Raw genomic sequence first — 24782 nt, 5'->3', positions numbered from 1 at the left:
TATATATATATATATATATATATATATATATATATATATATATATATATATATATATATATATATTTCTCTGGGCCCTTTTGAGGGGAACATTACTACCACTGCTAATAATAATTTTTTATATAGAAAATTTAAATTTGTGTGTATATAATAAGCAGCATCATCTGACAATCCCAATCACATTGCAGTATTACATTCAGTCAGTATTTACTGACAATTGTGAAGATAGACTCAATGCTTGGCCCCTTTGCAGAAAGGACTGGCCAAAGATTTCTCTAAAAATAAAAATTTAGCACTGACTCATTAGAACTGTTACATATATACCCAGATATGTTTGGCAATAATTATGTATGGACATTGTTTCTATGTTCACAATATTGTCAACATTGCCCTAAAATTACATCATCTTTTCCAGATTACACCAAGGATCCAGAATTTAGAAACCTAACCTCTAAATTAGTTCCTCTTCCAACTTCAGTGAACTTGTAGGCTAGTCTGACAGGTTTCACTGTCAATGTGAGCCTGGGAGGAATGCAGTTGCTTCACAATAACAAACAGCCCAAGAAAACTCAGAACATTATGTCATCTGGAAATCTAAGTTGCCTGTGGCAACGTAAGTAATTCTACATTAAACCCAAAAGCATGATTGTTTCTGCCCATACTAACATATCTTGTATTGAAAGTAGGCCTGGAGAAGTGCTGTTTGATGTGGCAGATTGCTTTGTAGTTATAGACTTATTTTCCCATTTCTCCTTTCATTTACTGAATGAGGCAGAAGATAAAGAAAGGCCTTATAATCAGGGAATCAACATATATAAATAATAGTTAACAAATATAATCTAGCTTTATAAATATTGAAAGGTTTTGCTGTTAATTCAAATGAAGTTCCACAAAGGAAAAGAAAACAAAGATCTGTGAACAGAAAAACACGTGGAGTGCATTCAACAGAGCAATAGGCAGATCCCAATATTGTAAATTTTCTGAATGTTCCCATCCCCACTTCCTCCCTGGAAAGATATTCCAACCATAGTATAGCATAACCATGATGACATCAAAAAGCCAAAATGTATATCCTACCTTTTCAGATTTGTATCACGAATATCTCACCCAGGGTTGCTTGATAGTGAGGTGGATAGCATATAAATAAATATTTTTCAATTCTACAACACTACTGTTATTGTTGCACTGCAGTACTCAGTACCATGAGCTAGAGTATTGTATAAAATGTTCTGGCTTGAAATAAAGGTGTTCTGATGCTGTATATTAGGAAAGATTTCTGACACTTACTAGTGTTAGTATTATAAAAAGCAAAATTTCTGGAGAAGTGTAGTGGCTCTTCATCTTCATCATTTTCTTCCAAAGCTCTGCCTCCCACAACCACCAGCACCTCTTCTAGCTTCTGTGGAAGAGCCTTCAGTCTCTGCTGGACAAAGGGCTTATTCTCTGCCTTAGAGTAGGAAAAAAAAGTATTTCACAAAATAGAAAGCTTCTAATTTTGCACCACTCCTTGGTTGCTTTTTTCAACAATTTGTATGTTGTACATTTAAAATTGTAAGGTGGCATTTGGTAAGGCAAAACTTCCCAATTATTCCTGTAATGAATCTATATACTTTCTAGCTCAAGCAAAGCAGGAAGTTCAGCCTATCCTTAATGTGCATGAATAGTCCATTGATTTCTTCCCATATGTCTTCCCACTTATTTTACAATTTGAACACACTTGGACCACATACTATTTTTTTTCTTAAGAAAAAAAAAGAATTATGCATTTTAAAAATGCCTTTCTCTGATATCTCAATCAGGTAGTGTTATGGGGCACATATCTCTATGTGAGCTGTGGTGGCACAGTGCTTAGTGCAGTATTGCAGGCTACTTCTGCTGACTGCAGGTTGTCTGCAATTTGGCAGTTCAAATTTCACCAGGCTCAAGGTTGACTCAGCCTTCCATCCTTCCAAGGTGGGTAAAATGAGGACCCAGATTGTTGGGGGCAATATGCTGACTCTATAAACCACTTAGAGAGGGCTGTAAAGCACTGTAAAGTGGTATATAAGTCTAAGTGCTATTGCTATTACAACTCAGTTACACTTGGTAAACACAGAACAATCATTCATCTACAGTTCATCATTCAGTGGGACTTTTAAAAATCTATTTTCCTTGTCCCCCAGGTTGCTTTCTATGCTGCAGAGAGATCCTAATTATGATGATGATAACCATTCTAACATTTCAAAATTTATTCTGAAGAATAATTTGATTAGCAAAAAATAACGTAAGTGTAGACATGATGATGATGATATCCATTCAATCCATTCAATCCAGACTTTACTGTCAGGATATGATATCAAGAAAACAAATGGAGTGGCATTTATTGTAAGGAATTTAAACCTGTTGGCCCTATAATTAATATGTAAACTAAATAGTGCATTTTATCAGATACTACCCTCTATCTACCAACCCAGCCACAGCCGAAGAAGCCCAGAGGTTTTTCTAGGTAGAAAGTCTTTCTTGGTTTTTGAATCCTTAATATCTCTAACCAGCCCAGGATGGACTATTAAAAAGAAATGCCGCCTTTTTTCATAGAACAAAAATATAAGTCTTTGCCAGTTTAACCAAATTTTATATAAAAGCCAGGAATTTTGTAAGTTCAGATTTATATAGCAAGCAAACCAATCACTGGTCCAGAATTCCGTTGCATACCTTCTAGCCTTCAAACTGAACTAGAACTGGGTCAAAATACATAGTATCTCCAAACACTGACCGTGCTCCGATGTCTAGCAATGATAGCCTGGCAAGCTTCTGATTCTTGAATCAGTGGTTCAGATGACAACATGTTTTGCAGATACTGATCTGGCAATGAAACCAAATGCACTAAGTCAAGAAGCTCTGGAAGGTGCACCACTCTGGCCAATTTTTCATACTTGACCCACCTGAACACAGCTTCAACTAAGCTCTGTTCTTTTTGTACTTGCAGTAGGTTGTTTGACAGATAAATAATTAGCCTCTCTTTGGATAGTTGAAGAAACTCTTCCTGTTGAGATACAAGTTCAAAATTTTCTTGCAAAAATGACCACGCCTCAGATGAAATCTCCGAACAGCCATGCATCTCTCCAAACTCACAAATGCCCAAACAGTTAGTTGCATCCATCTGCTGTCTCAAGTACCGACTGCAAACTTTCTGGATGATGGGGAAATGGAGTTGGCTGGATGTCCTAATCAAGGCTTCCACGTTCCCCTGATTGATAGTCACTTTTCCTGTGTAAGCAAAATTAAGCAAGGACTCCATAGTGATGGGATCTACTTCTTTGATCTCTACACGTGCTGAAAAGCTTTCCATAAAGTCACCTGAAAACATAGCATTGAAGTACTGACTACAGAGGGCCAGGATACTGCGGTGGCAAGGGAATTCATATTCCCCAACAATCAAAGTGACATCCGAGAGTTTTGGTTTGGAACGTAAGGTCTGTAATCCTTCCAGAATAGATTGAGGATGGGATGGAAGGCAAAAATCGAAGTCATCAATGTTCCTCACCATGGTAATATTCTGCAAAAGGCTCTAATTCTGTACTTGGAAATGATTTTAGATGCTCCTAATAAAAAATAATTTTCCCAGTCCTGTTCACAGGATAAAAGGAACAAAGTCAACATGAATTCCGAATCAATGGGCCTTTTAAAATAATTCCATGTTTACAGTATGCAATCCAATATTTATTTTTCTTTATTTACATAATTTCAATTCTGAAATATACAAATAAAATCTAACATGCTACACATATATCTATGTATTCCTTTAAGCTAACAAATAAATAAAATCAATTAGTGTTAATTGTGATTATCCTGATCTTACAAGTAAAATAAATCTGTATGAGTGTAGAACTTTAAATATGGGTGATGCTTCTCCCATAACTGTCAGGACCAGAGCTCTGCCATGCTGTGCACAAGATGAAATATTGAAGATGCTTTTTGATCTCAGAGATACACTGTTAGTAACCCATGGAACAGCTTCTCCATTAATTTACCTCATACATGCATACACACACACAAAAGCTGCACTATCCAAGCCAAAAATAAGCAGGCATTCAACAATAAGAACTGAAAAGGAACAAGGTATAAAAGCAGTTGTTGATTATTCTGCGTCTACTTTTGAGATTCCTGTCAGAATTGCAATAATATCAAATAAGGAAAGAGAAATCAGAGGACCTGACGCTAAAAAATTGTTTGTGGAATCCCTCAGGAGGTCACTACCATTAAGTCATTTAAGAGGTCCTCTAGAACAGTGGTCCCCAACCTTTTTGTACCAGGGACCAGTTTCACACAGAAACACTTTTTCAAGGACCGGGGAGGGTCGAGTTTGGTGGTTTGCTTGCAGACGTTTCATTACCTGACTAGGTAACATCTGATGTTGTTACCTAGTCGGGTAATAAAACGTCTGCCAGCAAACCACCAAGTTCAGGGAGCACCAATGCCTCCTCATTGCAACCCTGAGCGACAGATATTCTCTTCTATTGGGACATTTAAAACGGAGGGTTTCAGCTGCAGATTCAGGAACTGTGCCGGGCTGAGGAGCGCCTTCAAAACTGAGCACTGGGCGGTGGCGGCCCACGGCTGTCTCCACGGCTCAGGACAAGTCCCTGCAGGACGGCTGAGAAGCCCTGCCTTCCTCAGCCCCATCCCTCAGGTGTCTCCCTCCCTCCCTCAGCCTCATCCCTCAGGTGTCTGCCTCGTTCCTCTCTCAGTCGCTCTCTTGCTCCTCCACCAGCCCAGGAAGAAACTGCTTCAAAGAAGCCGGCAGGGTGGCTTTTCCTGTCGCCGCAGCTCCTGCGAAGCGCCCGTTCACCCCCACCCCACCGCCCGTGGTTCAATCCAGTGCTCCATTCTGCCTGCCTGCCTGCCTGCCTGCCTTCGTTTCTGGTTGTTTCGGAGCAGCTTCGGCTGAGAAAAAGAGGTGAATAGTTATTATTCTCAGCCGAAGCTGCTCCAAAACAACCAGAAACGAAGGCAGGCAGGCAGGCAGACCGGAGCACTGGATTGAACCGCGGGCGGCAGGGTGGGGGTGAACGGGTGCTTCGCAGGAGCTGCGCCGACAGGAAAAGCCACCCTGCCGGCTTCTTTGAAGCAGTTTCTTCCTGGGCTGGTGGAGGAGCGAGAGAGCGACTGAGAGAGGAACGAGGCGGGAGGAAACCGAAGCCACTGAGCCAGAGAGTAGGACAGGCTTCGGTTGCTTCCTCCCTCCCCTTCTTTCATTTGTGTCCTTGATCCCTGATCCCAGCAGCATTCACCGAAGGCGAAGAAAGCCGCCATTTTTATTTTATTTTTTATTTTTATTTTCTTTGCGGCCCGGTACAAAGTGATCCACGGACCGGTACCGGTCCGTGGCCCGGTGGTTGGGGACCCCTGCTCTAGAAGGTCCTCTGGAAGAATAACATACAGGATGAAGTTTCAATCCTACATCATATGACATTTCTCTGCTCCCTATTAACAGCCATTTCCTGGTATGTTGCTGGTTGAAAGCAAAGCTTAATAATATCACTTTTGCTAAGTATATTATAAAACATGATATTATCTTTTCACAGGAAACTTGGCTTGCCAGTGAGCCAATGTTTGATAGTTATAAATCTTTTCAGTAGGGACAGTTCCTAGAGCGGGATGAGTAAAACTTTGCAGTGATCTAACATCATTAATTTCTAGTGTTTAAAATTTGAAATCTTAGTTCTTAGTTGAAGATTACATTATGGCTATTATTTTTCAACTTTTTCCTTTTCTTGCACACATACACATACACACACACACACAAATTAAATACATATATGCATAAACGTACATACATACATACATACATACATACATATATACATACATCCCAACCACAACCACACTCCTTTATAAAGCACATCTGGAATAGATTGAAGTTATATATTAGTGATTTGTAAAGCAAATCAGAAATACGTTATGTAGCAGGTGATATTAATGCAACAAGTCCCTGGCCTTGTAGGGACGGTTCGCAGAAATTTTCAGGAGGGGAATTCCGAGGGGTTTAGAAGTTACTTAGATATAGGGTAACATCGGACCTAGTGAGTAAAACGCCGCAACCACCGCAGGGGGCCGCCCCAGCCCCCTCAGGTCGCCTCCCTCCTAGGGTCGCCTCGCATCACGCCCACAGCAGCCAGGAAGAAACTGGGGGGGGGGGGGGGGGGGGGGGGGGGGGGGGGGGGGGGGGGGGGGGGGGGGGGGGGCGCGCGGGGGGGGGGGGGGGGGGGGGGGGGGTTTCTTGTGGCCACAGGGGCCCCAAGCGCCCGTTCCCCCCACCCCCCCCGCCCGCCCCGCGGTTCAATCCACAGTGCTCCGTTCTACCTGCCTGCCTGCCTGCCTTCTTCGTTGGAGCAGCTTCGCTGATAAAAGAGGCGAATAGTTATTATTCTCAGCCGAAGCTGCTCCCAAACAACCAGACAGGCAGGCAGGCAGAACGGAGCACTGTGGATTGAACCGCGAGCGAGCGGGCGGGCGGGGTGGGGTGAAACGGGCGCTGGGAAGCTGCGGCGACAGGAAAGCCACCCGGCTTCTTTGAAGCAGTTTCTTCCTGTGCTGGTGGAGGAGCAACAGAGCGACTGAGAGAGCTGAGCCAGAGAGCAGGACAGGCTTCGGTTGCTTCCTCCCTCCCCTTCTTTCATTTGTGTCCTTGATCCCCGATCCCAGCAGCATTCACCGAAGGCGAAGAAAGCCGCCATTTTTTTTATTTTTTTTTTTTCTTTGCGGCCCGGTAAAGAGTGCTCCACGGCCCGGTACCGTCCGCGGCCCGGTGGTTGGGGACCCCTGCTCTACAATGATAAATCCCTCTACAATAACTATTATCTCTACCGACCTACTGTAGAGATAGTTCCTCCACTTCTGCATCAGTCAAAAGATACGGTGGGAAACTTCTGCATGCTATATTTGTTTCAAGATTCCTACAAACTGAACCTAATCTTACTGAATGGCTCAGTACCTACTGCCTATCCCAAAGAATTTTCTTTTTGGGACAGCAGTGACATCTTCCCTAATACCTCACATTGTCCTACATTGAAGTAAATGCAATATCCTTCATTCAGAGCTTCTCAATAGATAGCAACCTGACAGAGATAGTTCTCAGGAATTTTAACTTTGCAGTGCCTGACAAATGCTTTATGAACTAAACCCTGTAACTGTAGGATAAGATCTATGCTCTATGCAGGTCAGGGATGGCATGTGGGAAGGGTGGAACAGGCCAGGAAAAATGTGGGGGAGTTGAGGAAGGCAGGTGGGAGAGATGTGGATTGGGAAAGGCAATTTGGGACGGACAAGAGGTGCCACATGGGTCATGGAAGGAACGCAGGGGCAGCATGGGTCAGAAGGATGTGTGGGCATACAGTACGGGTCAGGGAAGGTGCATGGGGGGCTTGGACTGGGTCGGAAAGGATGCATGGTAGCTGAGCAAGAGGTGCTGTGTGGGTTGAGAAAGGCATGGGTGGGGAGGAAACATACATTGGGGAAGGTGCCTGGGTGAGGTGGCACATGTTGGGGAGCATGGGGGAATGTGTCATGGGCCAGGAAGGGTGCATGAGGGTTCTTTCACCTTCCTTCCTTCCTTCCTTCCTTCCTCCTTCCTTCCTTCCTTCCTTCCTCCCTCCCTCCCTCCCTCCCTCCCTCCCTCCCCTTTTCAGGAGGGAGGTAAATGGCTGGTGCTGGGTGGGGGACAGAGAGAGGGGTTGGGACACTAGTTGGGAAACTGTCGTGGAATATTGAAAATGAAGATCAGGTGATGCAACAGTAGCACAGCATCACAGCTGGTGGCATTAAAGCAGCCATAACTTTCCCTCAGGAGTCATGATTCCCAGATTCTGGACACATTCTGTAAGTAAGCTTATTTGAGGTACCTTGATTCAAAAATGGTTGCCCTATGATGCATTGTTATACCGCATTAAAGGTGATGACCAGAATTTTAGTAATATACAGATGAGTCAACAATCGGCCACTATTCTACTTCAGTTATTTCCTCATATCTTCCCAGCCCCAAAGATTAGGAACCAGATATTTTAATCAAAACTCTAGTTTGATTTAAGAGGCTTTGATTTAGTTCTCTTGAGATTCTTTGCCATTTATTGCTAGGATGAAGATTTAGTAATCTACAGTGATTAAACTCAGTGCCACAATGACTCACAAAACTGAGCAAACCAAGACTCTCAAATATCCCGGAGTCCTTTTTCAGGTCTCTAGTAGGAGAAATGCTCACTATGACTATGCAACTCAGAATGTCTTGGCAATTGGAACTTTCTAGTAAGGGGCACCTTACTCATTCTTGCTAATTTACAGTTACTATTTGCCAAAGTGTGTTCTCAGCTCCCATACGGTGTTCAGACAGAGCCCTCTACTAACTACTCAAAAGTAGAAACTACACATTTCTATGAAGTATCTTTCAAATTCTATACATACTGGTTAAGCTATGTTAAAATTAAAGTTAAAATTTCTGCCCATATATTGATTACTTAAGCAGATAATTTCAGTGCTAAGATAGAGAATTTATGTATTTTAATTCTACGGGTTCTCCAAGGAAGCTTTCCTGTTCTTAGGCTATGTCCAAGTCAAAAGGGTGCTGACATAGCAAATGCTGGTGACAGGGACAACTTTTCCATCCTGCATGGGATTATTAGATTTCTTACAGTCACCCCACTCAGACAGACTCTGGGTGGCTTACAACAAATAAGAACAATTAAAAAATAGCTTAATAGCCCAGAGAAAAACAGTTACATATATATATCAGGAGCTCCCAACACCTTAACTCCAGGTCTGGGATTTCATATTTCCATCTCAGCCTTCCATACCAGTGATTCTTAACTTGTTTAAACCAATTGCCTCTTTTCCTAGTCTCAAATAATAATATTACCTCCACAAAACAAGTCCCAAACTGGATTCTTGACTCACAAACAAGCAATTACAAATTGCTCCATTATCCTCAGGATATATATCCAAATTATTCACTTGGGTAATTATACTCTAGTTTAAAAACTAATGTTTTATACAGCCTGTATAGGGAAGACATATATTTTATCCTATTTTATTTTGTTTTGCTAAACTAATCTATCATAAATTTTAAGATCGTACAACTTTAAAGAATCAAAACAATCTGAAAATTTATATATATATAAATGTGCCAAGAAAGATTTAGAAATTATATTGTAATTGTAAATAAATACTGTAAATAAAACAGCTTTCTTGCTAGGAATGAGAGAGAGTGAATAGTCCAAGGTCACTCAGCTGGCTTTTTGCCTAAGGCACAACTAGAGTTCCTGCTCTCCTGGGTTTTAGCCTGGTACCTTAACCCCTACTTTAGCTCTCTCTTGTTAATAGTTAATATTACCCATCCATTTTTTTTGACAGGAATCATCACCACCAACTTTCAGAGCTTACCTTATTCACTTCTTTTACATGCAGGCAACGTCTGTTCTGGGAGAATGTTTGGAAGAGAGCTTGCCTTGACCCTTGCCAGTGACAGTTATTAGGCTGGTTTTTTTCAGCAGTTGCAGCCTATGTATATGTATTTTTAGATTGGTTCTTACAACCGATATAGAGGAGGGAGGCCAAATGCTTTGACAGTTATTCTCTCCAGATCACCTGCTCTTAAAGCAACCCCCAAATAAGAAAGTAGGATGAGAACTTAGAGGGAAGATATGCAGATAATGGAAACAGATTTGAAGATAACTTCAATCAAGTCTGAAATTTGATTTCAATTTGATTAGGATTCATCTGTAAGATTTTAGTATCTCCTCAAACTTGATAATATTTATGGACACATGTGTTCAATAAACATGAACTCTACACACGCACACACACGCACACACAAAGTGGGCCTGTGTTTATTCAACATGCTTTCCCATAAGAACTTTAGTTAGGGTTTACCTTTTCCAATTTTCTACATTTTCAGTAATCACCCCAGCTGGGTTTACACCACATGCTAGGCTACAATGTGGCTGGTTAGTTTGCACTTCATGTGTTTTATGAATATAAGGTGACCAACTTTTTTACAATGAAAAGGAGAATACAAATAAATTGAAGAAAAAGAACAAAGCCACTTGCGCGTGGCTCACTCTTGTATGTGGCTCACTCTTGTGTGTGGCGCACTCTTGTGTGTGGCGCACTCTTGCACACGGCACACTCTTGCTCACACACGGCACACACTCTCAAAACAATTCTCCTGTGTGGAGCGCATGCATCTCATAAGTGTGTCTCACCGCACTGTACTGAGCCTTGACGAATCGTCATGTCAAATACAAATATGTCATATCACACACAACAGATCGGCTCGGCATCGATCACATATGGAGATTTACAGATTAGTCTTCAAATATCAAAAAGGAGGACATGTAGGAGGACACTTTTTGAGGGAGGACAGAACTTACAAAAGGAGGACTGTCCTTCCTAAAGGAGGACGGTTGGCCACCTTAATGAATACAACTGTTGAATTCTAAACAGTATCCACTGATCAAATCTTATGATTAGATTTGATCTTTGCATTGGCTGGTTCACTAAATCCATGGTAGTTCCAGCTTTGAGGAAGGTCTGGCCCAGATACTGTTTTCAGGGATTTCTCTTCTTTTGGGAGACTTTATAGGGGGCAGGTTTTCTGAAAGAAAACAACAATGAAAAAGGCTGGGCCTAATGTATAATTTTGTTTCCTATAATTCTCCTGATGTAGCATTGTCATAAGACAATATTTGATCCCCTCACAAGGCTGTTGTGGAGCTAAATGGAAAAGGTTACCAAAAAAAAAAAAAGGCAAAGGAAGATGCCAATGTCCAATAAGTATATGCAGATTGTGTTTCAGCCTTATAAACCCCAATACTGCCTCAGAGATGACTAATTAAGCAATACTTCATAAAATATATACTATCATTGATTGCTACATTGATGAATTTAGCCAAATATATGTAATATATGAATATGATAAAATCAACTTCAGTGATCATGAACTTTATGATCATCACTCTGATGAAGTTTGGTTTTTTTTTGCTGCAATAAGAATAATATAAATTACGGACTTCCGGTTTGTCGACTTCGGCAGCGGCAGGGATTCGCGATACTGCGCGATCCCTGCGGCGCTAGCCGTCTTGGTGCCTCCGATCCGGACGGGTTTGGAGGCTGGGGCTGCCCTGTAGAGGCAGCCGAAGACAGGGGATCCGGAGAGGGGTTTGGGGGTGTTGCAGACCCCCTCCCCAGCCGGCAAAACCCCTTTTCTCAAGATGGTGGAGCGGCGGTCTGTAATGGCCGCCACAAAGAAGACGGCAGCTGGGTAAGACTGTGCAGGAGGAAGAGGGAGAAAGTTTGTGAAGAAAGTTTTCTTGGCTGACCCAGGACTATAAGACGTACCTAACATCCTGAAAGCTATGACTTTTTGAATGATATTCTGTTTCCAGAGGAGAATTTTAAGCAGCAAATCTGAGGTGCTGAAAGGAAAGTTTACTCTCCTTCCCTATGGAATCAAAAAAATTGGCTTCTTGTGATAAGTGGGAAGGGAGAGGACAAAAAAAAATATTGATATTTTGTTGGAGGAGATGCCTTGAAGATTTTGAAACTAGAAATTAATTGCAACAAGGCTTTAAAATACAGATTGGGCTTTTCTTTTCTTTTTATTGATATTACCCCAGGAAGAGAAAGTGAGAACTTTGTGCTTTGCTTGGACTGATTGATGACTCTGGGACTTTGGGACTGTTCTAACTTTTGAAACATCTTGGTTGTTTTAAGAAGAAGGAAAAAAAGAAAAGATTTACAATGGCTTTACTTGTTGATGAACTTAGAAAGGAATATGAAAAAATAAAGAAAGAAGGCAAGGACGCTGTGAAAGAAGCCTTTCTCTTTTTAGAAATGGCGCTTGCTATTTACCAGCAAACACAACAACAGATGGAGAAAGCAGAAGAAGAAGAAGAAGAAGAAGAAGAAGAAGAAGAAGAAGAAGAAGAAGAAGAAGAAGAAGAAGATGATGATGCCATCTTTAATGAATCCAAAAATTTAATTAAGAAAGAAAGGAGAAAGAGAGGAAGGAAAATGAAGGACTTAAGACTTAAAAAACACCCAAGAAAGAGAAAAATAAGATGCAAAATCAACACAATGTTGGAAAGCAAAAGAAAAAGGAATACAGCAGAGAGGGAAGCTAACAAGGCAGAGGTTAGGAGAGGGGGTGGGTAAAAAGGTCAGGTTGGAAAAGAAAGGAAGGGAAAAGGGGGGAAAAGCCACAAAGGTTTGAAACAAGATGGGGAAAAAGGAATTTTTTTTAGGGACAAAGGGTAATGTATAATTTTTTTAAAAAAAGAAGATTCTGCAAGGTACATAAGATGGTATTGTAGTATTTGTATTAGAAATAGAAAACTAGAATGTTATAAGAATTAATAAAATATTGAAATGTTTAGTAATGATAGACTTTAAAATTTAATAAAATATTAAAGGGAATGTTTAGAATATTGAGTTTAATTAAAGAGTTTAATTGACTATTGTGTTGATGTTATTATAAATTTATTACTGTAGCATTTGTTTTTGAAATAGATAATTGGAATGTTACAAGATTCAATATTTAGATTTATTATTTAATTATGTATTTAACCATTTTGGATTTATTATTTTTTCTTCTTTTTAAAAGTTAGTAGGTAGAATGTACTAAGCAGAATCAGATTGGGTACTAGGCGTTATTTTAAATGTTAATTTAGGGGACGATAGAAAGGCATCATACTCTGATTAGTGATTCCAGGAGAAATTCTTTTTTTTTTTTCACTATAGGGAATGAGATAAATGGATAATTCGGGAATGGACAAAAGATACAAGTACAATGACTTAAATTAAAATGAATTAAATAAAATAGAATTAAGAAGAGTGAAAAGCGGAGAAGCTATATAGAAGATATAGAATGGTAAATAAGATAGGTAATGATATATAAGATGAGCATGAATTTAATTGAAGTCCATATAGAGAGAGGTAATCTGGGGCCAAGTTACTTTCTTAAAAGAAGTTTTATGTTTTTGTGTTTTGTGTGTTTATGTCTGTGTGAGAATTAATAAAACCTTGGAGGAATGTTGGATGAGAATAACGGTAATCAAGTCAGAGAGAAATGAAGATGATAACTATAAATTGGATAAATATAGGAAAAAATAATAATAATAATAATGAAATTGAATAAAAGTAAAGAGAAATAATGAGAAATTTGCTAAGAGATATTTATATGTTCATATGGAAATGGTGTAAAATAGAACTATGTTGTATAAAATAATATTTTATTTGACTTGTAAAATTTATAATGGAAAGAGGTTTTATGTATTCAATGGTTAATGATGGTTTGTTTGTCTTTAAAATTAATAAAATTTGTTTAAAAAAAAAAGAATAATATAAATTACAAGCCTCTGAAAACATGCTTTGATTAAGAAAAGATGTTAATTTAAATCAGGGGGACACAAATTAAGTTCCCACTCCTTCCTGTGCTTCTCCCTGCCCTTGACTCAAAAATTTGATAGCAAATTTTCATTTTCATTGTGATAGTAGCATACAATTATTAAAGATATGGTGGAGTAACCATGATATCTATTTTATTTTTAGTTTCTTGGAATTTCTTGAAATAGGAAATGGGAATAGAAATGGGAATAGGAATACCCATTTCTTGGAATAGATATAGCTCCTGCATTCTATGCAAGGGCCAAAGGATCTCAAAGCAGATGGCATACTTCAGATTTAAACTGTATAGCTTGCAAACATCTGGTTTAAAACAATATTTAAAAGAGGACATTCATATTGCAAGCTATAACTTAACAAAAGTTGGCAAAGGAAAACAAAAGGCAATTCAGATTTTTGTTTAATGCAAAATTTTATTTATGTTGCTAGAAAGTTCACTGAGATCCAGCAGATACAGATACAGTTAAAACAATACTGTTGGTTGATACGATATAAGGAAGACCTGAGATTGTAAACCCAGTGCAAACCATAATACTCTTTTGAAATATCCTCGTAAGCAATAAACACTTTGTTAAATTTCAGAGTAAAAATCCTCAGATAAAATACTGCATTTTATCTTATACTGTAAATAGTAAGAGCTTTATAAAGAATAAATATAGGGGTATGCTGTATGCTTGAACTGAGATAAATGTTCTTATTCAGATTCTGGAACCCACATTATAATCTTTTATGGAGAAATACATATGACCTCCAAATAATAATAATAGTAATACAGTACTCTAAATTAAAGTACATTACACATCCATTCAAGTATTCAAAATATAAAACTAGCATAAACATTTAAAAACTAGATTTTAAAATTTATATTTGAGTAATATAAAGCTCATACCTAGAATGGATAGTTATAAAATAACAAGAAGCCAAAGATAGTCACCCTTTTGAAAAAGTGGGGGGACGACTATTTTATTGACCAATTTGGTGACCCAATTTTATAGTCTACTTTTTTTTTTGTCTGTGGTTATATATTCAAAAAGCTCCAGATAGGTATGGGTGGAGGAAATCTTCCTTTCAAAAAAGCAAGAAAGGGGTAATACTTCCTGAATTTTTGCTAGCTTTCCTCCTGCCATAGATGTGTCAGAAGGCAAAATACCCATATGTGCCCCCAAAAAAATATGCAACAATATTATGCAGCAGCTTTTATGTTTTGGGAATAACTCTTCAGTTGACTATCTGAAAACACCAGGCAAATAAACTGCAAAGCAAACAAATTAAGTGGAATTTTCAGGTTTAAGCTGCATGCATCTTAGAAATGGAAATAGTTGAAAAATACTTTTTTGTTCTGAATAATTTTTTTTTTTTTTTTTTTTTTTTTTTTTTTTTTTTTTTTTTTTTTTTTTTTTTTTTTTTTTTTTTTTTTTTTTTTTTTTTTTTTTTTTTTTTTTTTTTTTTTTTGGGGTGTTGGGGGGGTTTTTTTTTTTTTTTTTTTTTTTTTTTTTTTTTTTTTTTTTTTTATTTTTTCCACCTTATTCACTATGGGGGGGAATCAATGTTTTTATTATACTCCAATAAAAATCACTATCATAATTCAGTTGTTCATGATCAAAGAACTCGACTGCCTCGTCATTACAACAAGTGGCGCCTGAACAGGGACCCTCTTACTTCAGCAAGGATTTGGTGCACCTTCAACCCTTTCCGTTTTCTTCAGCCTTTTGGTTTCTGTAAGTATGGGGTCTTCGCTTTCTGAGGAACAAAAGAAGCATGTAGATGAATTAGGCTATTTGTTGAAGAAAAATAATACCGAGGTACCACAGAGAAATCTCTTAAGTCTGGTCCAGGAGATTGCAGCTCAGTGCCTATGGTACCCAGAAAAGGGGTCTTTAAAATTAACTGATTGGGAATGTATTGGGAAAACATTGCACACTGAACCTTGAGCAAAAATAGAAATTTTGCATGTGTGCCATTTATGTAGGCATGCAATTGAAACATTTGGTCACAATGAATTTTCTCTTTTAACACCTCCACCTTTACGTTATACTAATGCTGTCATTTGTCCCCCTTCTTCACCTGAATATATGTCTTCAATTCCCTCAGCTCCTGCAGATACAGGGCAAAAGCCTCCTGACTCTATTGTTCAGTCTTCTTTTCAGAAAATGGTAGAGACTTGTAAAAGGGATGCCTCTGTCTCAGGAACAGAACTTGCAGAATTACTGTCTGTTTGTCCAGTACAATATCGTCCTGGTCAGGGGCCACAGCTTGGATTGCAAGTAGCAGAATGGGAGGGTCTGCCTTATCAGATCTTAAGAGAGTTAAAAAAGGCAGTTACAGACTATGGGATTAGTGGTAATTTTACAAGAGGACTTGTAGAAGGAATAAAAAATGGTTATACAATGATCCCTGAAGATTGGAAGCAAATATTTTGCATGATTTTAACATCCATGCAATATGTGGTTTGGGAGAGTGAATATATGAGACATGCTCAAGCTGCTGCTTTAGGAGGAGGAGGAGCATATACAGTTGAGCAGCTATTTGGTTCTGGATTGTTTGGTACAATTCCTACTCAAGTTGTTCTTCCTCCAGCTACGTTAACTATTGTTTCTGAATGTGCCTTTCGTGCTTTTCTTAAGGTACCCCAAGCTGGAGAACCTAGAGCAAATTTTTTAAACATTTGACAGAATGCCAATGAGCCTTATGCTGACTTTGTTGAGCGTCTGTCCAAAGCAATTAGATAGCAGTTTGATCATCAGGAAGCTGCTGGTGAACTTCTTCGCCAGTTAGCTATTGAAAATGCTAATGCAGATTGTAAAAGAGCTTTACAGCCGTTAAAGGCTACTGCTCATTACACTCTGGCAGATATGCTGTGAGTCTGCCAGAGTATTGGATCACAAACTTACAAAATGCATATGTTAGCAGCTGCTATTCAGAACTTCCGTTCAAACTCAAAATACATATGAATTATAAATAGTAAAAAAACAACACAAACCACACGGAAGCAATTATTGAGACAAGGCAGGATAAGGGCTTGAAGACGTCCACAGATATTGAAATACACACACTGGAAAGGATGCCAGAACTCAGATAAGAACTGACAAACTAGAAATATTTTCACGCTTTGCTTCCAGCACTGGCCCATGCGCAGTTTGTCCTTTTAAACAGTCCTCACAGCTGCAGCCCATGAAGGAAATCAAGGCCCTTTCCTCCCCTGTAGACCATGCCATTCACGTTTCTCCCTTATCTGCTCCTCCCTGGATGTCCTAGGATGAAGAAGGGATGGGCCTGGGTCTTCCTCTGAATGCCCAGCCGGCCTGAGCCCTTCCCCAGTTTCCTCCACAACCTCCGGAGCCACACTCCCACTCCCTGTCGGCTGTTCCTCCTCTCCCTCAGAGTCAGATTGTAACAGGGGCATGACACCTTTTTAATTGATAGTTCTTTACACCACAAAAGTCTAGCTGGGGTTTATTTTTTGCTGTGTCGTTTTGTTATTGTTGTTTAGATAACATGACTTTTGCAGATTTTTCTTAGTAATTCCCAAAGAGTTTATGTTTGCTAATTGCAGCAATATCTCTGAAGTAATAAACCATATAGCAGCAGGCTTCTTGGTGTAATCTGCACACCATTCTTACTTACAACAGAGATTACTAATGTAAAGGTCCTGATTCTTTAAAGCTAAAGATCTCTGCTTCTTTTTCTTTCCAGAAAGCAAAACTCCTGTCAATGTAACAGTAGACATCATCATTATTACAGTTACCTAGTTCAAAGTATTTTCCTGAGACCTGCTCTTCAGGCTCATGAACACTAGCTGATATCCTCATTTTGGTTCTTATTGTTGGATTTGTTTCTATTGACAGCCTTTGGAGTTCTGTGGTTTTAGTCATGTTGTTATTACCAAAAAAATGTTCCTTGATATCTTCAAAGCTATCTTTCCAGTTTCTTTTGCCTGCTGCAATCTCATCAATCACTGTTTTGTGAAAGGCACGCACTGTTTCCCACTGATGTCGACTCAAGTGATTGAAAACTTCAAAGCAAAGGAGATGTCTTCCTTTACGTTCTTCAGGTGATAGATCTAGCTCCAGGATATGGAAGTAGCCAAGCATAAATAGCTCAAGACTCAAACTGTTATAATCAGTAGGCTTGCCCTTGACATAGGGTAAGAATTGTTCTGGAGAATAGATTGTGTGCTCATGACTTTGACATCTGATCTCCTGAGATGATAGCAAAGAAATGACATCCTTCCAGTGACTGATTAACTTCTTGACAGCATATCTCTGATGAGCTAAATGGACAAATCTCTTCATTTCTTTCAAGGGCTTCTGCAAAGGATCCTGCTGTTTTCTGAACTCTGCTATAACTTCTACAAGACCTGCTTTTATAGGCTGCTGAGTACTTAGAGTCTTCCTAGTCAGCAGTTTCAAAGAAGGAGCATATGCAGATTTCTTCCAATGACTTAGGAAAAGTAGCACAATTCGTTCTTTTCGGAGGATGGCAGATTGTGTTATTGACACACAGCTCCCATCTGCTTTAGAGGACAGTTGCTTATAGATGATGTTGGAATCACTGGCACTTTCCACATCTCCAAGCTTATGTTCTCTACCATTTAATTGCCTCTTGGTCTTACAGATGCTAAATAATGTTTGAAGTGTTGACTCCTTGCTTGCATCATGTTGCAAGGACATGTTCTTCAAAACCTTGGGTTCAAAAGGTTTGTGGTAACTCAGAAGATTATATTTTTCAAAATTGTTTCTCAGACTTTGCACAGAGACACTACTTTCTATGATTTCTTTGTTGGATGAATCTTTTAGGAAAAAACCTGTTTTGCCTGACTTCTCATTAGCCCCCTCTTTCTTAGTTTTATTTATATTGTTAAGAAGTAGAGACATATATTTTACTATTCCAGACACATGATTGCACCAGTCTGGTAGCTCCTCGTTGTCATCCTGGGAGAAAGATGGAAGAAACTGAGGGTTGACTGTGACACTGATAATGGGAGATGGAAAAACACTTTGTAGCTCTTCTGTTAGACGTCCCAGCTCATTTTTAAACTCCTGGCATTTCTTCTTCATCTGCAGCTTCTCAACTTGGTTCTCTAAGTACAGCAAATCATCATTTGTTAGTAGTTCCCCATAAGGGCCAAGGATAGCCTTGTGATTCTGTGAGTATTGCCAGACATCTGTATCTAGTGCCCAGCTTCCTTTGTTCTGGGTAGGGCAAAAAAGAAAACAAGAAGAAATTGTATCAAGTCATGTTCATTCAAAGGCATAACTTCTCAGCCTGCCATGAACAAATTTTTCAAGGACATTATTAGTGGAGTTACAGAATCTTAGATACATTTGAGTCATCAAGCCTTATTGATGACACCACAAGTATGCAACTGGAAGATATTTTAAGATAACATGATGTCTCAACAAGAAATGAATCAAAGTAAAATGTTTGTCTACCTACATCGTAATTCTATTCATAAATATAAATTAAATAGGACAATATGTTCCACCCCAAAAAACAGAAGATGTAACCCCAACCACCACCTACCCACTACAAATTTAATGATTTCTGTAGTACCTTATACCTGGCCTGAATTTGGGAGAAAGAAGTTTTCAACACAGTGAGTTCAAAACAAAATATTCAACTGGAATTATAAATAAATAAATATGAGTTAGAAAAGAAATGAAGAGGCACTTTATTATTCTATTAGCTGAGTGAAATACCTTCTTGTCCTCCTCTTCTTCAGATGCTAGTTGAGCCTGTAATTTTCTGACCATCACTTGCCGTTTCCATTCTGGGATACAGAAACCTTGCTCATCATGGGTAGGCACCAAGGCATCAATATCCAGTGCTCCTAGACTGTCTAGCTTTGATACAGTATTTTGTCTCTTCATTTTTCCACCCTATATAGGGACAACTATTTCAAAGTTTAAGAATACCTCACAATGTCTCTTCAAATAGTTTAAATAGTTATATAAGTAAAAAGTTATAATAACATTTTATCAAGAAATTAAGATTAATGAAAGGAACCGAACAGAAAACTGAAATGTGTAGGTTAGCTTGATCTTTTCTGAAAATCTATGTCTGATTAGCCAAATAGTATGACCTTGCAACATGAAAAAAATCAAATAAAATTTGGAAGCTTAGCTGGAAGAAATCACCAAGAAAGATTATAGGAAAGCCAAATGAATGTGAAAGATATGAGACAGATTGAAAGACTCAATGGACAGGAATTCTACTGTGAATCTTTGCCTTCTTTAGAAATGTATTTATCTTCAATAGACTCAATTTATCTTTAATGGACTTTAAAAAATTATCAGGCAGAAAACCAATTAATAAAAATAAAACCTTAATACTATTAAAGTATTATTTATTGGAGCATTGCAAAATACATAAAATAAAAAATGGAAAGAAAGCTATTTTGACAGAGGACGCAGTAAAAGGAAGGAAGGAATCGGAGGAATCAAGCATTCTATTCAGAAACATGTTAAGCTTCTTGAAAAGGTGCTGGATAAGAGCTTTACCAGCCTATGTTAAATTTCTGAGTAAAATACTCAGAATTCAGGATTAAATTTAGCCAATCCAAGTAACTGGCTCATGGCTAATAAGAACCCTTTTTTGTGTTTTTAGGTCATGAAATTTACAGTTAAAAAGAAATTAGCTTTTCAGACATGATATATCAAACTGTTTTATATTAACAATATAAAGCAAGGAAGAATGTGGTATACAAAATGAGTTGTGGATACTATTATATTGGACACAATCTTCACAAGAGTTTTAGAATGGCATTGGATATTTCACTAAAACTCCCAATCTCTCAAAATCATCCCTGACTATGCAATACTGAGAACAACTTTTTTAAAAAAGAATCAGATAGACAGCTCCTGAAGAAATGGGAATTCCCTAATCCTTACTCCAAAGGAAAATAAAATTGCATCTGCAGTTTCACTGATCCATGCCATTGTATTGTAGCATTTAAGCTAGTCCACCTGGGCCAGGGAGGTTTGGTTTCAAATCGTCACTCAGCTACAAAATAGAGCAAGCTTCTTTGGGACTGTCAGTCTCTTCAAGTACAGTTTACTTTACTGGATTGTTGAAGGAAATAAAATTAGGGAAATATACCCTGAACACTCAGAACAAAGGCAGGAAATAAATTAATCAAATACAACAAATGACTATGGTAAATAAATATACGTTGTGTATAGTTGTCTGATCAACCACAAAAACTGTTAAAACACATTTTCCCTTGACAAACATACTAAGGCAGCTAAGGCCTAAAGGCAGAGAGGCCTCCTAACGTAAAAATTTCTATAAATGAAGAAATTGATTTCTCATAAGCTCCTCAAAGCAGCAGAATTCCAAATAAATACTTCTTTTAGTATACTTTCAAATACACCAACCCTGAACTAGAAAAGAATCAACTCAGTTTTCAAAAATATCGGTATCTTGGGAATCATAAAGGTCCAGAATTTACCTTAAACTGATAGAGTTGTGATGTGGGAATGTCCTGGGACAACTGACTTATTCAGTCATATGATACAATTCACAGCTAGTGCTCTTAGTGCTATTTTTATTCAATATGAACAATTAATATGGAATGAAAATAGAACAGTTTGCAGTTGCTTAATTTGGACTTTGTTTTCTTCACAATCTCCTCATATTAGTTCTTTTTTAAGTGTTCAGTGAACATATGCTGAAAAAGAGAACTAAGTTTGCACTTTCTGTTTCATTCCCAACTTGTAAATTACCCTGTTATAATTTTGGATTAAACGTTTACACATGAAAGGGAGAACACTGAGAAATCTGTTTATTATGGAGTTGGTTGGAATTGAGATTATATCCACTGTTCTCCCTGCCATTTACTTCTTTATTATTTTTAAAAGAATTTTCCAAGCTCTTCTACATTACCAATTGGCTGCCCATTCCCAAGGGAGAGTCAATTTGGCATGCCAATTGTATATATACAATGGTTATGAGCTGGAGAGTTGGTTTTGCATTGTGAGCTCACTCATAGTGCAATGAAGAGGACAAGAAATTTCAGTTTGTGTATTCCTTCTGTAGCAGAGACATAGCATAGGAGCAACCTCCTTCTTGGAAGTTTAGAAGAAGATAATTGGTGTGCTTGTGATATGTTGTTCCCAGGTACACATTATTTTCTGAAGGTCCTTGATATACTGTACACCCAGGAATAGAGACAGATTTTCCCTTTATGTGGTAGAGTTCAATGCCAAGTTTATCCATTATATTTGATAGCAATTTAATTTCTATCTCAAAATAGAATAAGCATATACATTTGTCTCTGGAAATATAAAAGCAGTTTGTTGACTTTCTATGAAGAAATCATAAAGCTGAAATGGAAGTTGGAACTTCTATTTCAATCAGCTTAGCATTGCAAATAATGATAAAGGAATGAGAGAGCCATAATCCAATACATCTGGAGAGACCAAGATTCTTCCCAGAGACATCCACAGAGACATGCACTTAGGCACAAATAACAACTCTCCAGCATTTCTAAAGCAATTTGAAGATGCATCAAAATAAAAACTTCCAGACCTTACTTGCCTCTGTACCACAAATAACTCATTCTGTTAAGAACTACTGTATGTCTAATCTTGCTTGAGAGATTAAGGCAGTATTAGCATCTACAAATAATTACACACACATAAATTCCATAAATAATAAAATATTGAAATAAAGCATTCCAAAATAAACTGATAAAATCCAAAACCCACCAGTATAGCTATTACCTGGCTATTCTCCATAACTATATCTCCATTCAACATCTGCAGACAATTTTTAATTCTTAGTATTTGATCAATATTGGTTTTCTTTTGCTTCAATACTTTGACTTTGAAAACTTGAGCTTCTTCACTGTCAGAATTGTCCTAATGTGACAAAGAGACAAACACATAGTTTGCTTTCTCTTCTTATGCATGAGAACAGAAAAATGCAGTTATACATTCTATGAGAAACCAAAACTCAGTCTGAAAGACGTTTTCAGGTGCACTGCTGCTACACTGAGCATATGGCTTAGTTTATTTACATATTGTTTACAAGTACCTTCTCTGTGCTTTCAATGTAATTCCTGAGGTGTCTACATCTAGGCACAAAGAAATAGGGTTTTGTTTTCACAAACTTTTTGTAGCTGCCCTGTATAAGTGTATCCTTAGTGAATGAATGTTTTAAGGCAGGGATGGGCATGCTATTTATCTTATAAGACTTGGCATTATATTTAAATCTATTTTATATTTAGTCTATTAAAAAGTTTTAAGTGCTTAATTGAGCTATCAACTTGTCTTTTAAAAACCTGATTAACCAGTTAGATTGAAATGTATTTGCTTATTACCAGTAATTCAATATAATGTTGCCTTTGGTCTTGGAAGCTAAGCTTTTTTGTTTATTATTATTAAGAACTTTTATATGACTCCTCAGCCCACTCTCAGTAACTCTGGGTGACTTACAAAGATAGCCCCCACCCCCCAAAAACCCTAATAACTCCACCCCATCCCTCTCACCTTGTTGACCCTAGTTAGTAACTGGATGGGAGAATATTGAGCAAAATGAAAAGTATAGACTAGATTGGGAAATAAAATAAAAAAAAAACTTGACTTGAGGTGAACATTTATCTTACATTTATCATATAATGAGGTAACTTACCATTTATTTATTTATTAATTAAATTTATTGGCCACCCAACTTACCACAAGGCAACTCTGGGTGGTTAATATTACCGCTAGTAATATAATGTTACTTTTCACCCTTAAAAGGAAAGCCTCAATAGTCTCTCATCCAATTAATGCATTATCTGATATTGGGGAACCCCAACAGTGGAACAAAAAAAAATGAGGTAGCAGAACTGATCCCTGGAGGTTTATGAATTCTGAGACAGAGATGCATCTCCTGGTCTCTGGTCATCTCTGAGCAGAGATCTACCTCTCCCTACAAAAACTCACAGTCTTTGTGCTCCAGCAGGCAGAAAAGATGACTCTAATTATGGGATTTGTCTCACTACTGAGTTAAAGTGCTATCTACCTGCCCTTGAGTGGGCAGAAAGCAACACCAGTTGAAAATTGACTGTCCCCATTACTGGACCCTATTCTTCTTTTGATTCTTTCCAAGTATCTACCAATCATCTAATTTCCCATTATTTAAGATTGTCTTTCGCTTTGGATGGGAACAAAATGAAAACAACATATTGACTGAAAAGCAAAGAAACATTGCCAGGGCATATCATAGCTAGGTAGAACTGGGGACATGGCCAAAAATGTACATACCTGTCTTGCATTGCCATTTGTTTATGGAATCCATTTGGGAGAAAAGAAAGAAGATGAGGCAAATATTGTTTTCTCTGGCTAGATCCAATTTTAGGAATATCAGAAATTCTAAACAAACCAATGAATATGAATCAGAAGGAAGCAAAGTTAAAAGAACTCATCATTCTTCCTGGAGATAGACATAACTTGTACTGTGTACCAGTTGCAGCAGAAAGGGCGGGGGTCAGGAAGTCACAAATTAGCATTGCATTAATATTTGAAGTCTGGGCATCAGATGGCAGAGTGACACAAGGGGTTAGAACATTGGCACTATGAAGAAGGATGTTGGCTGGCTGCCTTGGCTGTCCACTTTCCTTTTCACTTATTTCTTAGAATATCCAGATTTTATAAACAAAGAGAATATTCAGTTAAGGTAGCCCACAGACAAAGAACACCTGTTTGGCTGACAATGCTCAGGTTTCCCACTTTAGGAATTGAAGTAGGTTGAACAAATGCCAAAACATTTTGGTGGTTTGCTTCTAATTTCATCTTGTACCTATGTGCAAAATCATTCTTTGAATTGATTTTTATTTTATATTAATTCATTTTATTTTTGGTATTTCTGTAGAGATAATTCTCAATTTACAACCACAATTGAGCCCAAAATTTACATTGCTAAATGAGAAATTTGTTAAGTGAGTTTTGCCCCATTTTACAACTTTTCTTTCCACATTTGTTAAGTGAATCACTGCAGTTGTTAAATTAGAAACACAGTTAAGTGAATCTGACTTCCCCATAGTCTTTGCTTCTCAGAAGTTCACAAGAGAGACTCACATGAACCTAGGACACTAGGACATCATAAATATGAATCACTTATCAAGCATCTGACTGTAAATCATGTGACCATGGGGATGCTGTAATAGTCATAAGTGTGAAAAATGGTCATAGCTTACTTTTTCCAGTGCTATTGTAACTTTGAACAGTCACTAAACAAACTGTTGTAAGTCAAGGATTACCTGTACAGCTGTGCTTCAAATAACTCCCAGCAGTTCACAATAAAGCCATAAACAAACAATCGACATTATTCAGCAATACCTCAATTAAATGTTCACCTGGACCTCAT

At 38.1% G+C, this 24782-nt stretch overlaps 2 protein-coding genes across 4 annotated transcripts in view; both read right to left on the bottom strand.

The window, feature by feature from the left end:
• KLHL30 (kelch like family member 30) overlaps positions 1–9546 on the bottom strand; it is a 30773-nt gene extending 21227 nt beyond the window's left edge. The window contains exons 1-3 of the mRNA XM_026667650.2: positions 9411–9546; positions 2752–3605; positions 1287–1446 (exon numbers count right to left, since the gene is read on the bottom strand). Coding sequence (XP_026523435.2) covers positions 1287–1446; positions 2752–3525 — 934 coding nt within the window. The 5' untranslated portion in view covers positions 3526–3605; positions 9411–9546. The remainder of the gene's footprint in view (positions 1–1286; positions 1447–2751; positions 3606–9410) is intronic.
• A 6499-nt stretch (positions 9547–16045) lies between these two features.
• On the bottom strand, positions 16046–23878 carry ESPNL (espin like). Of its 3 annotated transcripts, none has more exons than XM_087964840.1 (4): positions 23681–23878; positions 22139–22291; positions 19130–19309; positions 16046–18622 (listed from the first exon to the last, which is right to left on the bottom strand). In XM_087964840.1, exons 2-4 carry the CDS (start codon positions 22187–22189, stop codon positions 17066–17068), a joined length of 1788 nt encoding a protein of 595 aa, XP_087820966.1. In that variant the 5' UTR covers positions 22190–22291; positions 23681–23878; the 3' UTR covers positions 16046–17065. The 3 variants fall into 3 exon arrangements, with proteins under 3 accessions (XP_087820966.1, XP_087820968.1, XP_087820967.1); XM_087964842.1 differs by having other exon boundaries at positions 19130–19323; positions 22154–22291; XM_087964841.1 differs by having other exon boundaries at positions 22154–22291.
• Between the last annotated feature and the right edge of the window lie 904 nt (positions 23879–24782).

Source organism: Notechis scutatus, chromosome 4, assembly GCF_049901735.1.
Source record: "Notechis scutatus isolate UNSWTSFEM ecotype Mainland chromosome 4, rNotScu1.2, whole genome shotgun sequence".
NCBI lineage: Eukaryota > Metazoa > Chordata > Lepidosauria > Squamata > Elapidae > Notechis > Notechis scutatus.
The sequence above is the reverse complement of the archived record's forward strand: the minus strand, read 5'-3'. Positions and strand labels throughout refer to the sequence as shown.

What these genes read in the sequence shown, in the direction of transcription:
- ESPNL (XM_087964840.1), bottom strand. Translation starts at nt 22,189, where the DNA reads ATGTTGAATGGAGATATAGTTATGGAGAATAGCCAGGTAATAGCTATA. An exon ending in GCCAGGTAATAGCTATACTG is followed by an intron (nt 19,310 to 22,138) that starts GTGGGTTTTGGA and finishes GTCCCTATATAG; the next exon opens with GGTGGAAAAATGAAGAGACA. An exon ending in AAGAAGAGGAGGACAAGAAG is followed by an intron (nt 18,623 to 19,129) that starts GTATTTCACTCA and finishes TGCCCTACCCAG; the next exon opens with AACAAAGGAAGCTGGGCACT.